Source organism: Periplaneta americana, chromosome 3 (assembly GCF_040183065.1).
Source record: "Periplaneta americana isolate PAMFEO1 chromosome 3, P.americana_PAMFEO1_priV1, whole genome shotgun sequence".
Taxonomy (NCBI): Eukaryota; Metazoa; Arthropoda; class Insecta; order Blattodea; family Blattidae; genus Periplaneta; species Periplaneta americana.
In genome coordinates, this window is record NC_091119.1 from 157,292,610 (window position 1) to 157,311,757 (window position 19,148).

General features: G+C 35.7%; 1 protein-coding gene across 4 annotated transcripts in view; it reads left to right on the forward strand.

Annotated features, from left to right (window-relative positions):
• pps (protein partner of snf) overlaps positions 1 to 19,148 on the forward strand; it is a 119,163-nt gene that overhangs the window by 12,532 nt on the left and 87,483 nt on the right. For all 4 annotated transcript variants that reach the window (XM_069822137.1, XM_069822138.1, XM_069822139.1 and 1 more), the window contains exon 3: positions 11,595 to 11,771. In XM_069822137.1, the coding sequence (XP_069678238.1) occupies positions 11,595 to 11,771 (177 nt within the window). The remainder of the gene's footprint in view (positions 1 to 11,594; positions 11,772 to 19,148) is intronic.

Sequence of the window (19,148 nt, forward strand, 5' to 3'; positions counted from 1 at the left end):
CTTATTATTCTTTATGAATTGATTAGTAGGCCGATCTATCGAACCCTTATTTAGGGCGGCTTTTGTTTAAACAAATTTCATACACGTATTATCTTCCTTGTCATGACTGTGTAACTAATGTGCGTTTTCTAGTTTCTGCGAAATTTTCTAAACAAATGACTTGCGCAATGTCGGAAGGAAGGAAAGACAAAGAATAGTGCACAAGGTGCCTCATTAAAGAGTCAAGCGCGAGAGATGGTGTGTAATGTAAGGGAGAATTTTGAGAGGGAAAAAGATAATCGCGGGCCTCTTTTACCTTTGGCGCAAGTCTTAATGAGAACTGCTGCTTGTGTTAAAATTAATAAGAGCACTGTTATTGATATTGGAAAAGAAAAAGGCCGTGTAGATTTTTAATCATAAATATTTTTACAGTTTACAATTTTTTCAACGCCTTTCTAATAATATTACATTGAAGAATACCGGCACTCATAAAACTAAAGGCTTCGTATTAAATTTAAACCTGTTTTTACAAGTTTACAGTCCTTTAGACGCTTTTCTAACGGTATTACCACAGTCTAGTATAAACAGTCACGAAGCTTGAGTTGTGAGGGTGCTAGGAACAATAGACTGTGTCGATACTATTTCGCATTGTCTGCAATGAGGCGATATTAGCGATCCTAGTGGTTAGCAACTACCTATGGATGCATATTTACTACGTATTGAGCTTCGTGACTATATATTAGACTGTGGTATTACATTAAATACTACTACTACTACTACTTATAATAATAGACTAATAAAAATGATAATGTACATCAATTTTAATGCCTAGTGTTCAACAAATTGGTTAGAAATAATGTGTGTTCATATCAGCCGTTCATTACTGCACTCTATCGGCAGCGCGCTCTCTTACACGAAAGATGGGCAACAACGCAACACTGCTCCCCCCTTCTCTATAAGCTGTCAAGTCGGAAGTAGTTTTGGTCAAGGTATAGTTAGTGACTTCTCGCCGGCAGAAGCAGGGAAATGTGTGAATTCTGCTGTCAAGGGATGAACGAGCATATCTCGTGACTTTTCGATTGCACAAGGGTTCGAAGGAAGAGCTGGGGTAAAGGAAGCCGGGAAGGATATGGGGAGTCGAAGTCAGGAGGAGGTGAATAATGGAGAGTTGAAGTTAACATTGGGATGTCGATATGAATGAGCTCAGAGTTGGGACTGATCTGGCTGACTCTTGTTATCGCTGTCAGCTAGGCGCTAGCTGCTTTTTATACGGTGGGAAGCATCCCCTCCATGCCTGTTATCACGTTAGCGCGGGAAAGCTGGTCTGCTTTACCAAACGTAGCGACCAGATGACGTGGCCTACCCACCCTCTGAAACATCATAGACTAGGGCGGAAACGACTTGTCACGCCCCTTTGACCTGCTTACAGGTCTGACAAGGGGGAGTCAGCGGCTTGTACCACTAGACGGAGAGAAAGATTACAACGCTGTAAATGGTAGTATAATTCGCGAAATGATACAGCATGTTGCGAAATACCTAAAACCTGTAATGGAGAAGTATGTGTTACCGTCTTTAAACTCGTTTTTCTTTTTGCTTCAGAAGATGTTTTTTAGTAAACTATCCGAAGACAGGTTTGAACCTCATAAGTGACACCAGTAAGGCATCACTAATGAGGCAACTAGGCGAGGAGATAATAGTGGCCTGCGTACTTCACTGACTAGTAACATATTACACTAATCAGGCTTCAGATGTATACAAACAATATTGTTCTTCCTCTGACACATAATCTCAAGTGAAATGTACTGTCTGATAATAGATTTACAATCCTTGAAAAAAGTTTTGTCGCACAGATACTTTATAAGTCCCAGAAAGGAGACAGTGTGCATGTTCAGAGTACATGCGACCTGGTTCACAAGAGAACTAGTTGAGAAAATAAAATTAGTTTTGTTTCGTTGTATGTCTGATCATGCACACTGCCTCCTTTCTATGACTTCTAAAGTATCTGTGCGACAAAACTTTTTTCTAAGACTGTACATATCAGCCAGAATCTCAATCAGAAGTTCTGTGTGGGTTACCTGTTTAATCTCTGTGGATGGAACACACATTAGGTCAGATTGACAGGCCAAAATGTTTTTGACCATTTTATGTTGCTCAAGAGAAGAGAAAAGAGAATGAGGTGATATATGCAATTAATTAGCTTATTTGTAGCTAATATCTTTCCATATTTATCAGATAGTTAATCAAGGTTCATCTAGTTCAGGGTGGTCAGATTTTAATAATAATAATAATAATAATAATAGTAGTAGTAGTAGTAGTAGTAGGCTAATATCCTTATATTTTGAAGAGGTGGAAAAATTCAAATATCTTAGAGCAACAGTAAGAAATATAAATAACACTCGGGAGGAAATTAAATGCAGAATAAATATGGGAAATGCCTGTTATTATTCGGTTGAGAAGCTTTTGTCATCCAGTCTGCTGTCAGAAAAGCTGAAAGTTAGAATTTATAAAACAGTTTTATTACTTGTTGTTCTGTGTGGTTGTGAAACTTGGACTCTCACTTTGAAAGAACAGAGGTTAAGGGTGTTTGAGAATAAGGTGCTTAGGAAAATATTTGGGGCTAAGACAGATGAAGTTACAGGAAAATGGAGAAAGTTACACAATGCAGAACTGCACGTATTGTATTCTTCACCTGACATAATTAGGAATATTAAATCCAGATGTTTGAGATGAGCAGGGCATGTAGCATGTATGGGCAATCCAGAAATGCATATAGAGTGTTAGTTGGTAGGCCGAAGGGAAAAACCTTTGGGGAGGCTAAGACTTAGGATGGGAGGATAATATAAAAATTGATTTGAGAGAGGTGGGATATGATTGTAGAGCCTAGATTAATCTGCTCAGAATAGGGACGGATGGCGGGCTATGTGAGGGTGGCAATGAACCTCCTGGTTCCTTAAAAGCCATAAGTAAGTAATAATAATAATAATAATAATAATAGAAGCCATACACCAAACCTGACCACTTTGTAACAGTTTTCAAAGGTTCATGTTAATGCAGGAATATACCAAATAAATATTTTGCCTATAACTTTTTATTATCATTATTCACTATTAGGTGAAGTCGTTATTTATGGTCTAGGCTAGAAGATGTTATCATACTAGCCATTGGCTCTAATATTTGCGAGTTCAAACATGGCTGAGAATGATAGATTTTAAAGAATGATAAAATCCTTAACATGGCTTCCTCAGGTACCCTTATAGAAATAATGCTGGGGGCCTGTGTTGGAGATTTACTACACACAAAACAAGACTTTCTTTGATGGATGGCTCCATGCAAAATTTCTTGGTCATTTCAATCCTATGTTAAATTTTGATGCTGAATAATCTGGGCATTTGAGAGCGTAGTTAGATAAACTATCCTGCTGCTACTATGGCTAGAGCAACTAGGCTTCTCACACCTGGTTTCAAATCCTGGCAAGTTTGACAAGAGGTAGAAAGCACTAACTTTGATGATATTTTCGTTGACATCAGAGCAAAATTACATAAATATTGCTGAATTATCAACGGTGAAATTTGTGATTCTGACCTGTCACTTTCAATGTTCTGTACCTATGTTCCACTTTCCTTAGGTTTCTACAGTAGCTCACTGCTTAAATTGGTAATGGATAGGCACTGATTTGAAGATACGATTAATTTTTTTTCTCGTGCTTCTTTGTCATTTTTTCCTTCATATATATAAATCACGTGAATGTATCTGTCTCATATATTCAAAGTAATAAAAGAAGAGAGATATAGCTTCTTTTCTTAATGCAGTTCCATCTTTGAATGATATTGTTTCAATATTATTCACGTACCAGAAAACGTGGAACTTTCACTGATAACTGTTACATAATCATCGCTAGAGACTGGCATTATATGAAGACAATTTTGCCAAAATAGGAAGTTTATTTTGGCAAAATATGAAATAAGTATTTCATTGCTAAAATAACTTCGTTCCTGAACAATCTGGAACAGGTTTACACTACTATTTACAAAATGAGCCTTTAAATATTATTAGTTTTTCTATATTTAATATACAATTTATTGTAACATTTTTCATAACATAAGTTCGAAGACGTGGATATTTACTTTTCAGAGTTGTTTTCATATTTATGGTTTTGCATTTGGTAAACATGTCATTATTTACTCGAAGAGCTTTCTAACTGAAGATCTAATCATACATAATGATCATTAACGAGAATGGATTTGCAAATAATAGAAACTCATTCTCTAATTTTTTTTTAAATCACGCAATCTATTTTCTGTAATTCTCTTATTAAATGTTCTAATACTTGACTGAATTATCTAATATTAACATTGGATGACAGGTTAAGCAATTCTAAACAAGGCAATGATAAAATTCTCTCTGAGACACAAACAGTTTTAATCCATCATACATGTGTACGATAATTTTATCTTTTCCTTGAAGATAAACAGTGAAGTGGTTATGTCACATTAGTGACGCACCTCCTCTGTAATTCATTTATTGTTTCATCCAGAAAATAAATAAATTATGATTATATTATTATATATTACTTGTGTGAAGTGTGGCATTATATGCGGCAGAAACATGGACATTACGACAAAGTGAAGAGAAACGACTACAAGCATTTGAAATGTGGATGGAGAAAGATGGAGCATGTTAAATGGACAGACAGAATAAGAAATGAAGCTGTGTTGGAAAGAGTGGCTGAAAAAAGAATTTTGCTGAAACTGATCAGGAAGAGAAAAAGGGGTTGGTTGGGTCACTGGCTGAGAAGAAACTGTCTACTGTAGGTTGCACTGGAAGGAATAGTGAATGGGAGAAGAGTTCAGGGCAGAAGAAGATAATCAGATGATAGACGACATTAAGATATGTGGATCAAATGTGGAGACTAAGAGGAAGGCAGAAAATAGGAAAGATTGGAAAATGCTGGGTTTGCAATGAAAGACCTGCCCTAGATTAGAACATTTATGTATGTATGTACTACTATCACCACTGCCCCTGCCCCCGCCGCCACCACCACCACCACCACCACCACCACCACAGGATTTAGTTAAAAAATAAAATATAAAAATTTGTACAAAGCCATTCCACAGATGGTGAGTTATTATATTTGTGTGGACAGACAGACAGACAGATGTGCTGTCATTAATAGGTAGTTTTATGCCTTTTGACAGACACATCTATTGTTTCATCTGCTTGAATAGCCACAAATTCAAATGCAAGCTCTCCAGCTATCTCTTACCTTATAGCATTAGTGACAGTCTGGATCAAATCATTTTGAATAACTGGAGATGTGCCTTTAAAAAAAGGACTGCTTTCAAGTTGGTCTTTCTTGAAGGTTTCTTCTACTGCCAATAAAAGTAGATTTTTTAAAATAATTGTAAGGAAGAAAGAGAAGAGGAAGACCAAGGATTAAATGGGAGGATACAATAGAAAGAATAGGCCAACAGAAAGGAAAAACAAAGGTAGAGATGAAGAGAATGTGTAGAGACCGGGAAAAATGGATGAAATGGACGGAGAGAGGCGAACCCGACGCTTAGCAGCAGAAGGAACTGAAGAAGAAGAAGAAGTATTTACGTACTGATTCTTGGCTTCATTTCCTCTGAAGACTAATTTATTTTTGCGTCTGAGGTGTCATACTGCATCAATAGTGTGACCAACTATTTGTCTATTCCGTGTCATATTTTCATTATGTCTAACTGCACCTAAGCATGATGCTTTCGCCATTGTTCTATTGTTTCTTTCCAACATGTGGAACATTTTTGCATTTTTAATATGTTTTTCTCCCTGCATACTTAATATAGCTTTGCTTCGAAGTTTTTTACTGCAGAAATATCAGTGCAACTCATGGTTCTTCACCTGCTCACAACCACATAGCTACCTAATTTAGAATACCAAATGCTTTTACATTTTCTAGTTTCATTTCCGTTTTTCTGGGGACAAATTTAATTAAGGACTGTTCATCTATTTTAGACTTAAGTCCAGCTTCTGCTCAAATGTTGAAGACAACAAAGAATTGCTTTTAAGAAAACTAGCAGAATCAAAAGTCAGATTGTTCATGCCAATAATCACCTGATCTTTTTTCATGCTTGATAAGTCTATATACATGCTGATTACAGTAGAACCTCTAATTTCCGTGGTAATGAAGGGGATGAACTGAACGGTTGATTGAAAAAATCGGATAATCCGTACCATGAAATATTTGTAATTTCCTCCATGGTCTTGTATTTAACTTGCTAAGTAATGGATCAGAAGTTCACTAATTTAAGTCTGGTTGCCAATGTCTAGTTTTTAAGTGACAAGGAAGTCCTTTGTAATGGCTGTCTCAGGAAAGATAGGAATAAAGGAGATCTCGTGTTGTAGATTTACATACTTTTTTTACACTTTATTCTTGTTTTTTTTATTAAATCTCGCAGTTGTAACTCCAATCTCGTATTCTGATGCGAGATGAGCCACAGTTTCTCTTTCTGAAACCATTCAATTATTTCCATTTTTTTTTCGATACTTAGCACAACACGTTTTCTTTTAACACCCTTGGAAGACATTTTATATACCTTATATTATAGAATGGCAATTCGAACAGTAGACAATGCTGTGTAACGATAAAGGCTTGTAATAATACTCTCTAGCAAAAACATATGTAGAACCTACTAATATGATGTACAAAACAGTACTTCATATAAGTTATTTATTTCTGAAGAAAAAAAGAGCGAGAAATAGACAGTCGGATAATCCGCCAATTGGTTAATAGGCTGACGGATAATCGGGGTTCTACTGTATTGTCAACAATAGAATATTGTTCTCGTTGAACATCCTGTTTTTATAATAGGCTACTGTCGGTTACATAACAGGTAGATTCTCATTATACAGTAAATGTCTTAAATATTTCTTCCAATTTTGAATACCAGTTCTCGTAAATAGTAAATTAATATTACTTACTTACTTACTTACAAATGGCTTTTAAGGAACCCGAAGGTTCATTGCCGCCCTCACATAAGCCCGCCAGCGGTCCCTATCCTGAGCAAGATTAATCCAGTCTCTATCATCATACCCCACCTCCCTCAAATCCATTTTAATATTATCCTCCCATCTACGTCTCGGCCTCCCTAAAGGTCTTTTTCCCTCCGGTCTCCCAACTAACACTCTATATGCATTTCTGGATTCGCCCATACGTGCTACATGCCCTGCCCATCTCAAACGTCTGGATTTAATGTTCCTAATTATGTCAGGTGAAGAATACAATGCGTGCAGTTCTGTGTTGTGTAACTTTCTCCATTCTCCTGTAACTTCATCCCGCTTAGCCCCAAATATTTTCCTAAGCACCTTATTCTCAAACACCCTGAACCTATGTTCCTCTCTCAGAGTGAGAGTCCAAGTTTCACAACCATACAGAAGAACCGGTAATATAACTGTTTTATAAATTCTAACTTTCAGATTTTTGGACAGCAGACTGGATGATAAGAGCTTCTCAACCGAATAATAACACGCATTTCCCATATTTATTCTGTGTTTAATTTCCTCCCGAGTGTCATTTATATTTGTTACTGTTGCTCCAAGATATTTGAATTTTTCCACCTCTTCGAAGGATAAATCTCCAATTTTTATATTTCCATTTCGTACAATATTCTGGTCACGAGACATAATCATATACTTTGTCTTTTCGGGATTTACTTCCAAACCGATCGCTCTACTTGCTTCAAATAAAATTTCCGTGTTTTCCCTAATCGTTTGTGTATTTTCTCCTAATATATTCACGTCATCCGCATAGACAAGAAGCTGATGTAACCCGTTCAATTCCAAACCCTGCCTGTTATCCTGAACTTTCCTAATGGCATATTCTAGCGCGAAGTTAAAAAGTAAAGGTGATAGTGCATCTCCCTGCTTTAGCCCGCAATGAATTGGAAAAGCATCAGATAGAAACTGACCTATACGGACTCTGCTGTATGTTTCACTGAGACACATTTTAATTAATCGAACTAGTTTCTTGGGAATACCAAATTCAATAAGAATATCATATAATACTTCCCTCTTAACCGAGTCATATGCCTTTTTGAAATCTATGAATAACTGATGTACTGTACCCTTATACTCCCATTTTTTCTCCATTATCTGTCGAATACAAAAAATCTGATCAATAGTCGATCTATTACGCCGAAAACCGCACTGATGATCCCCAATAATTTCATCTACATACGGAGTTAATCTTCTCAAAAGAATATTGGACAAAATTTTGTACGACGTCAACAAAAGTGATATTCCTCGAAAGTTACCACAGTTGGTTTTGTCCCCCTTTTTAAAAATAGGTACAATTATGGACTCCTTCCATTGTTCTGGTACAATTTCCTTTTCCCAAATAGCAAGTACAAGTTTATAAATTTCGCTATATAATGCGCTTCCGCCCTCTTGTATTAATTCTGCTGGAATTTGATCGATACCTGGAGACTTGTACTTTTTCAGATTTTCTATCGCAATTTCGACTTCTGAAAGCGTGGGTTCGGGTATAAATGGCTCAGCAGTTTGTATTTCAATTTCGTCCCAATCATTTCTATTTGGCCTATGTACATTTAGTAGTTGCGCAAAATAGTTTTTCCATCTGTTTAGGATTGATGGAGAGTCTGCAAGCAAGTCACCATTCTCATCCTTGATCACGTTTACCCTTGGCTGATATCCGTTCTTAAATTCCTTTATACCCTTATATAAATCTCGAATGTTTTTATTCTTACTATTTGTTTCTACCGCATTCAGTTTTTCCTTCAAGTAACCTCTCTTTTTATTCCTAAGTGTACGACTTGCTTCCCGTCTTTCATTGAAATAATTATCTCTCTTCTCCTCGACTGGATCCTGTAAGAATTTCAATTTTGCCTGTTTCCTTCTTTCTACTACCATGCAACAATCTTCATCAAACCACGGTTTCTTTTTCTTAGTTTCATAATAACCTATGCTCTGCTCAGCTGCAATTTTGATACTATCTCTGATATTTTCCCACACGCTATTAACATCTAATTCTTTCTCAACTTCGTCGGAACTTTCTAAAGTGGCAAACCTATTCGAAATTTCGACCTGATAATTTTGCTTAGCTTCCTCGTCCTTTAATTTCAAAATATTGAATTTAGTAATATTAACTTGTTGCTCTACTCGCTTGGCTACTGATAATCTTTCTCTTAATTCTCCAATCACCAAATAATGGTCAGAATTACAGTCTGCACCCCTGAAAGTTCGAATATCTACTATACTAGTATGTCTCCGTTTATCTATCAAGATGTGATCTATTTGGTTGTGTGTCAATCCATCTGGAGAAGTCCAAGTATATTTATGTATATCCTTATGGGGGAATGTTGTACTTTTGACAATTAAATTTTTCGATGTGGCAAAGTTGACTAATCTAACTCCATTGTCACTACTAATTGCGTGTAGGCTCTCTTTTCCAATAGTTGGTCTAAAAATATCCTCCCGTCCTACTTTAGCATTGAAATCCCCCAATAAAATTTTCATGTGATATCTAGGGAAATGATCAAAAGTATGTTCCAATTCCTCATAGAAGCTATTCTTTATATGGTCGTCTTTCTCTTCTGTAGGGGCGTGAGCATTTATAACTATGATGTCGCACCATCTACCCTTAAGTACTAAATATGATAACCTGTCACTGATAAATTCTACCTTTTTTACTGCTGATTTTATTCTTTTATGAACAAAGAATCCTGTTCCTAATTGGTGATTATTGTTTCCTTCCCCATAATACAACAAGTAATCTCCTATTTGTGATATGCCATTCCCATCTAACCTAACCTCTTGTACTCCCACGAAGTCTATTCTATATCTAGCTAGTTCTTTAGCTACTAATGTTACCCCTCCTGTTCTATAAAGACTAGTTACGTTCCAAGTGCCAAATCTCAAAACCTTATTCCTTTGCTGTGGTCGTGCCAGAGAATCAGTCCTATTCCGAGGCTTATTATAGGGATACGTAACAAGCTGTTTTTTACGGTGATGGGTTGTTAGCCCTTCGCCCAACCCCCAAGCTGGAGGACCACCCCTTATCGGCTGTCCACGACTGCTTATTCAATATATTCGCAGCTACCCTCCAGTAAATTAATATTGCAAGTCATAATATACAGATAGCAGTTTCGTGTGGTATTTTGAGCTATAGTTCAAGAAAATAAATTATAAACAAGAATGTCTGTAGACAGCATAGAAATAAACGACCATTTATCCACAGGAGTAGAGATGGGAAGTCATTTGAAGGTATATAAATCACTTTTCAAGACAGGTAGACATTCCTCTATAAGTCATTGGCGATATTTTAATGGATAGTCGTTTGTAACTAGAAATTTGTGCTATCAACGGAGAAAAATTCATTCGGACACTGGGAATCGAACCCACGACCCCTCAGCTTGGCACACTGTGTGCTTTTAACCAACTGAGCTATGTCAGGACCCGATCCACAGTGGAACTCTCCTTGAGGAGTCCTGGGATCGATTCCCAGTACCGAAAGGAATTTTTTCTATTAATAGTACTTACGTGATGACTACACAAAGTCATGAAATACACAATATTCAATAGAGGATGGCGAGGTCCTCAAATAAGAATATGTAAAAATTTGTGGATGATACGATTTTGTATTGATATATTTGAATACTTGTCTGGTGTGCATGAGGGCGTACATAATCATTATTGTGGTAGATGGTATGGAAGAAGAGGTTTTGTTGCTTGAATGCCATGTTTGTCATACCATACCTCTCACTCCTGGACATTTTCTGTGATGCCATAGAAAAGTCTGGTTTACAAAACATTGATCGACAATATAGAGTTGCTTTTAGCGAGATTCTTATGTACATAAATGATAATATCCAAAGGATATAAACACTGCTGCTGCTGCTGCTGCTTCTTCTTCTTCTTCTTCTTCTTCTTCTTCTTCTTCTTCTTCTTCCAGTTTGATAGTCGGTAGTGCAATGGTGCAGTTTGTGAAATGAAATTTATGTGCGCCATTTAGAGCATCTTCTTTCAATCAAATTTTTGTTACCTATGTAAAATCATGCACTACTCTATGTTTTTGTGTATCATTTTTTAAGTTGGATATATATCAACAACTGGGTTATTTAGCTTCGATGAAATTGGTGATAGCAAGATGATATTTGGCGAGATGAGCCGAGGATTCTCCATAGATTACATGACATTTGCCTACAGTTGGGAAAAATCTCGGAAAAAACTCAACGAGATAATCAGCCCAAGCGGGAATCGAACCCACACCCTAACGCAAGTCTGGATCAGCAGGCAAGCAACTCAGCTGATTGAGCTATGCAGATGACTTTCTGTTTACCATTAGAAACAAATAAGAAATGAAATAATTGACTTACAATATTTGCCACTACCTCCTTGCATATGAGTAAAAAACTAGGCAAAAAACACAATGTTTTCAAGAACACGTTGCACCGTACTGGAACCTTGCTGGGTATGCTTACGTAAAATTGCTCCTTGTGACTCTTTGCATATACTACGGTATTTCAGATGGCGTTGTTTATTTCATTTTGTAATGTGATTGAAATTATGTTTTATGTGTGCTAAATTGTTTAAATGTATATGTGTTTTATTTATTGCAGCTAATCAACAGAACACTGCGGTGAGTGTTGTAAGAGTGGGAGCTTCTACCCAGGGAGATGATAGCAGTCAGGATTCTAATGGCACTTGCGACAGTCAGAATGATGGGAACCCACACGTCAACCTCACAGTTGAGGGTTTCTACCCACCCCCTACAACTCAGAGCAGTACCACAGAAGGTAAGTAATAGCCTTATATGGCCATTGTTAAAATCATTAGTTTTTCTGCCAGAAAATATTAGTATCTTCTCAGGCAGGAACAGAAATTTTAGAGTATACAGTCAAACCCCACTTTTACATTCCTACAATTAACATTTACCCACTACTTATAACTTTTTCCCTTGGTCCCTTCTATTTTCCTATTATAATACATTTTTTCCCCCTGTATTCATTTCACAGTGTTCTGCCTATGGGCAGGTCTTTAACTGCAAACCCAGCTTTCTCAATCTTTCCCTATTTTCTGCTTTCCTCTTTATCTCCGCATATGATCCATATATCGTAATGTCGTCTATCATCTGATATCTTCTTCTGCCCCAAACTCTTCTCCTGTTCACCATTCATTCCAGTGCATCCTTCAGTAGGCAGTTTCTTCTCAGCCAGTGACACAACCAATTCCTTTTCCAACACAGCTTCATTTCTTTCCCTTGTATTTATTCTCGAAATTTCGAACTTCTCGCAATTTACGTTGTTTCCACCAGAGGAAAAAAGTGATCCATCCATGCAAAAAATTGAACATAAAATTGCTACTACTAACGTAAATTTTGCTATAAATGCAGTCAATTTATGCAGATTCATATATAATATTTCTGTGACCACGTGTTTTTGTCATAAATATGTTCACTGGTGAGGAAAAAACTGTGGAGGAAATTCTCAATACTCATCTCCAGGATAACATTGTTGGTGTTAGTGGTGGTGATGTTGATGAATGTGATGATGATGGTGATGACTGTTGGTGTTCCAGGAAGAGCAGATTTAATTGTAGCATTACAGATTGTGAGGATGTTATCTTTTGCTACAGAAGGTGGTTATTCAGTTTTTGTAATATATGAACTAGAGAAGCAAATAGAAAACTTGAAACATAAGAGATGTAAACAGTAAAAGATATCAAGATTTTTTTTTGTAAAAAGAACTAGTGTCGTGTTTCGTTTTCAGATGTGTGTGTAGTCCTTTTATTTTGAAATTTTAAAGTGATTAAAATAATGCGTAACAATTTATTTTTTCTAAATTATATATTTAATAATTGTAACATTTAATGTAGTTACATATGTTGTAAAAGTTCCAAGCATTGATTACAGATCATTATATGTATTGAACATTGCATCCTTAATGTTCTGGATATGTGTAAAGCTTTTCCTATAATTAGATTACCAGGAAACAATTGGCATTCATACAGTCCTCTCTGTAGATTGAAAACTCAAAAAAGTTTCATATCCATTGTTCAAGAATTAAAACAGAAAATCAATATTCCGAATTTAAAAGAAAACCTACAAATTAAACCAAACCCTTTAACTCTATTAAATATAGAATATAATCTAAATTTAACAGAAGAAATACTAAAATCAGAAGTAAACAATGAAATACTAAAACAATTGTCTTCAGAGACAATTAATATTAGGTACCCTCCACAAAACTGGCTTCATTTATACACTGACGGATCCTTGATCCCCAGAGAACAAGGTGCCGGTGCAGGTGTTATGTGCTGACTCTTCTCACTTTATAGATCTCTTGGGTATGGAACAACAAGTTTTGATGGAGAAATCATTGCAATAAGTGAAAGTCTCAGGAATCTTCTATGCCACATCAATAAATTTAAAAATGCAGTTATATTGTCAGACTCCAAAGCAGCTATTCTATCAATAGTCTCTAAACACACACCTTCATCTCAAACAGCAGAAATAACTAAAATGCTCTCTCAATTAATATCACTCAATAAAAGAATTGTATTCCAATGGATACCATCCCATTGTGGAATCCTGGGAAATGAGAATGCAGATGCTTTAGCAAAGAAGGGCAGCACTGCTACTTACAGACCTGTTACTAAATCTATATATTACTCTGTGAAAAGATTTATTAAATCTACATACTTAGACTTCAACAAACAAAATATGATAACACAATCCCAAGGGAAAAAATGGAACTCTCTGCATCAAAATCCACAGTTAATTCCCGATTTACCACGAAAATCGTCTGTAGCTGCATTTAGATTGGCAACTGGCCATGATTGTTTGGCCAAACACCTGCATAGAATTGGAATATATCAGTCCCCTAACTGTCCATTGTGCAACTCAAACCAAGAAATGGATTCGGAACACCTCAAAATCTGTGCTTCAGTGGCTGGCCATGATAATATCTTTGAAAAATATTGGAGTGCAAGAGGTCAAATGACTTTATTGTCAAACGCCTGGCATTAGAAAACAACAACAACATAATTTACACTTTCCCTCAATGTACACCACTTTTTTTCCATAGTCCCTTGAAAAGCATTAAAAAAGGCATTCGACTCCATCCTGTACTTGTAGGACCAATATGATTCATTTTAAAACTTCCGTGTATAAGGACACTCAAGTGGGAAATAAAATTAGACAAACTGTTTTTGCAGGAAAGCTTGTAGGAGAAATAAATGTCCCTTATTGAAAATAATCATCAAACTCAGTAGATTTCTACCAGTGTGTAGTAGTGGACAAATTGCACTTTCTTTATGCTCAGACGATTAATTTATTTTAACTGTGTGAAATATCCGACCCCAATAAGGCTTCTTAACCATTACAAATATTGATTAATCTAATGTAGTCTGGTTAGGTGAGTATGGGGAATGAAATGTATGGAAAGAGCTCCACGTTCCATCCCTCAAGAGTTTGCAGACATGATATGGACTTGGTATTTGATGTGGAGAAGCTGTAGTTATTTGGGACATATAGCCAGATGAAACTACATCTCTCGACTAAGAAGTTTAATATTACCCCATTGACAGTTATACAGACAGCATGATCCAATATTAGTCCTGCTCTGGTGAAAAATGTGATGTTCATAACCTTGTACCCTCCTTCACTGTGTCTTGCAATCATCTTTCATATTGACATTGGGAAATAGTCAAACCTCGATACAACAATTGTCTGGGAACTATAAAAATGATATTATGTCAGAGTTATTGTTGTATTGAGGAGTTATGAAATTTTGCCCAAATTTATTTTCTGAATGATAATATAGTAGAAATAAGTATAAAACAATATTACATTCTATGAAATAACATTTATTCACCATTAGATTTTTCTTCTTCAGCTGTCACTTCAATGAGAGTATTTCCATGCCTGTATTTAAAATGTTGTAGCCAACCATTGCTTACTTTGAAATTTAAATTGCCGTGTACACTGACAAAATGAAGTGTTTTTCGACACATGTATAGGAATGTTAAGTGCCCTGATTTCATTAAACCACTTCAAGGTAGTAATGTTAACATCTTCTGCTGCAGTTTTTAAATGCTTTTCAGGATTAATTTTTCAGTTGTAACATTGTCCTCTATTTCCATGTATTTCTTTCTGAATGTTGTGCATTTCGGCTGTGCAAACCCATACTTTTTAGCTATTTCAGTCTGCTTTAATCCTCAGTCTAAATCACTAAATGCAGCTAATTTAGTCTCAAAACTGATTTGTTTTCGTATTATGCCTGCCATCATTAACAATTAACACTCTGTGAAAGGCGCAGGCAGGAACCATGAAGGTAAATCCTGTTAAGGGTCACGTGATCCTGAAGCAGCAGATAAAGTTCTATTGTAACACACTCCTTGCACAGAAAGCCAAAATCGGTCAACAAGAGTATGAAAAAGAGTATACTAAATGATGGGAAAAACATCTTTAAAAGGGTGATACAAAGTAAAAAATGAAATAGTATTGAACATGAGAACCAAGCGATTTAAAAAAAAATTATTGCTATGTTTTTATTGTTCCATCGGGGTTTCTCGAAAACTTGATCATTGTTGTAATGATGGATAAACATATTTAAAATGTAGGAAATATGCTAGGATTGATAAAATTTATCATTATATTGATTTTCATTGTATGGAGGTGTGACTGTACTTATTTAATATTTTCACTTTGTTACTTGAAGTGCAGCAAGTAAAAAATACAGGTTTGCAGCTTATTCGAAATTAAGTTTTCCTCCCACTCAATTCCATAAGTGTATAGTTTGTGTGTCTTTTGAATTCTGAAAATGAGTACTACCCTAAAAGTATGAGATTGCTATCCTTGACTTTAAGGAAGTGAAAAACTTGAAATTATCAAAGATGCAGAAGTAAAACTTTCCCGTTTGGCTTTCGGGGAATGAAATGTTCTCTCAGCCAATCTATGAAAATATTCGAGTTCACATAACCTGAAGAACATGGAAATTATTATGCGTGCTATTAACATTGCAGAATATTGTCTAAATAGCCGATTAAGCAAGACAACTGACATGCGTGCAGTGTGTGCATGGGATGGTTTTGGAATGCACCCTGTTTCGGGATAAAATTTATTTATCTATTGTTAATTGAACTGAATTTGTGATTAATTGTCTTTAATTTGTCGTGAGTACATTTGTTGAAAGCTTTATTTTTATAATTTGTTTTTGTAATTCCCCCCCTTCAAAAGTGGGATGTGTGACTTTTTCAAAGGTGCGGAGTATTCAAGGAAATATGATATGTGACAAGAAAGCATCCTTTTCTTGTGTTTACCATTGGAAATGCTTAGTGGATAATGTCATAGGAATTCGCACAGCTACATCAATACATGCAGTATTATTCACAGGTTTTTGAACCCTAGCTCTTGGCTCAAAATTTCATACAACTGATGGGCGATATTCGAACTTTTACTGCAATATTACGTACAGAATATGTAGACTTTTCCAAAACAGCAGAAATACACTATGTGTATTGGAACTATTGTGTTTACGGTGCCCTAGCAGGGAACATAATTTTTTTTCAATTCCTGTGTGACTTCAGAGTATCATTGCACAATTTAATACAGTGGTGAAGGGTTGCTGAGACTTTCCTTTATCAGAGTGCACAGTTTCATGATGAATTACTGAATATTCATGCATCATCTGATAACAGCCACAGCTTAGGTCAGGCATGCCAGAAATCAGACACTGAATGTGCAGTTTTGTGCGTGGATCGCCAGTCTGTGCAGACTGCATCATTCAAGCATTGCTTTTACCAGTTCTTAGATGGAAGGGTGTACAATAATCTATTCTACACTTCTAGGGTTGAATTATATAAACATTTGGGCATTATAAAAACATTTAGCAGAAGGAAAAGAAAAACGCAGTTATTATCAGTGTCTGTATTTGACAATTGTAATACAAGAAACTTTAGGCTTACTCAGTTATACTTCACATAGTAGTGGTTTGTAAAGCATAATTTATTAATATGATTTTTATATAGTATTTGAAGAAAAAAATATTGCAGTAATTTCGAAACAATAAAAAATGAACAAAGTATTTCATTTTACATAGTAGATACTAATTATTTTAAAGTAATAGACCCTACTCTTTCATTGTTCGTCAAGCGTTATTATTATTTAAGCTTATTGGTATGATTGGTACACAAATGTTGAAGAAAATATTATACTCCCAATTAATTAGGTACATGCAGTAGGACTGTGTGAAGTTTTTACACTGAAATCATTACCTTGCTGTATGTCAATATAAATTAACATTAATATTAATAAATTATATAAATTAAGCTTAGAATTTAAATTCGCATATAGTTTATTTGGAAAACGTTGAAAGCAAATATCAACAAGTTGGGAGCGTTACTGAAAGAAATTAAAAGTGTAATTCACAAGCTGTGAAACGACAATATTCTCTTTATGTCAGGTTTAAAGATTTATTAATGTAAGTATTTTAACATAATATAATGACGTGAGATGGAAAATTTTCCATATTTTTTGCAGAAAATTTTTCAGCCTTGCAGTTGCTTTCTTTGCTCCTTACAACCTTAAGATCCTCACATGCATTCCTCATTATATTCTCATCATTTACCAGCTTATGAAATGGAAGTCGTAAGTCTTCTAACCTTTGATGGTTGTGTTAGTACAAACTCCAAAATAACGCCATTGTCAAGTTCGTTTTGCCATGAGAGTACTGATTAAGAAATAAGTGCTGGCAAATATCATATTTTGAGAACTTTACTAATCTGATCTAAACTGTCACAAGACTATGACCTCGACATGGACTGATGAAAGCCTTTAATTTTAAAGTAATTATTGTTGGCTGAGGAAAACATTATAACATTTATGTTATATGATTCGTAATTTCTCTTCATCATTATTTGTGAACTCACTTTATTTATCATAACTCGTTCACAAACACAGCCAAATCAGCACCTGTACTGAAACTGTGTTACTGAAACAAAAGCTGATATGCTGCAGGTACTGTATAGTCCTGTTGCACTCCCCTCCAAGGCAATTCACTCCCTCCAGGTAGGAGAATAGAAAGTGCACATCACACAGAGACAACTGCACAATGTGCAGGGTTTTGGCATGCCTGGCTTAAGTGAATGTTTGAACTTTGTTATGCACTTCAGTTGCACTGTTATGTTTATCAAATAACTTGGTGCTGTAGTACTGTTATTGCAAGTTATCTTGAACCTTACATCCCCTAAGTCTGTCTTTGGAACTGCTCGGTACGGCATGTACTCATCAACGTAACGACATGGCAAGGATGCCCCTCCCTCGGGTAACGTGACTCTTTTCAGAAAGCGTTGGTTCTTTTACCTTACGGCTCTCTACTGTAAAAGAACTTGGTTCAATACAGACATAATCTTCTCTCGATACTCCAGTTTTGAGAGGAGAACATAGTTTCGTAGCAAACTTTAACTAACCTGTAATGAGTAAGTATTTAAATGTAATCGTGTGTACACTCCTCTCTCATCCGGGCTGGGGACCAGCAATGGCGGAGTTACTACAGCTACTTCTAGGGCCTATACATTATATAGGACTGTATGACTTACACCTTTAGCTAATATGTACATATTCTTATAACAATATTTTACAGGCTTATTATTTGAATTTACATTAATTTACAATTATACACAATCCATATCCCTATCATTGCTGCCATCATCGCTTGGTCCAAAATGAATTACTTCGTCAATGGCATCATCCATTCAGAATTATCTTTTAATCATAGGTACTACTTTCTGAACACGATAGAATTCTTCGATTGTATCCCGAATAACATGTTGATCGAAGTTGTCCACTTCAACTTTACACAAGTCTAATTCTGGAATGAAATAATATGTTTAGTAGAAATGTAAGAAAATAATAACTTGCAACAGTAATTCATTATGTCGCTCTCAATACACACACTATTGTACATAACTATTATAGCAATAATTTCTAAACATTACATACCTTTTCTTCCCTGGAGTAGTGTGAGGTTCATTCGGTTGTAATTCAATATTATTTTTAATTCTCTTCACGGAACTAATACTTTTGCCAGAGTATTTAGCCGCTCTCTCATATTCCTTAGCAAGAGGTTCCAACAAATATTTGTGTAATTTTTCCTCCTCGCAATGCTTAATTT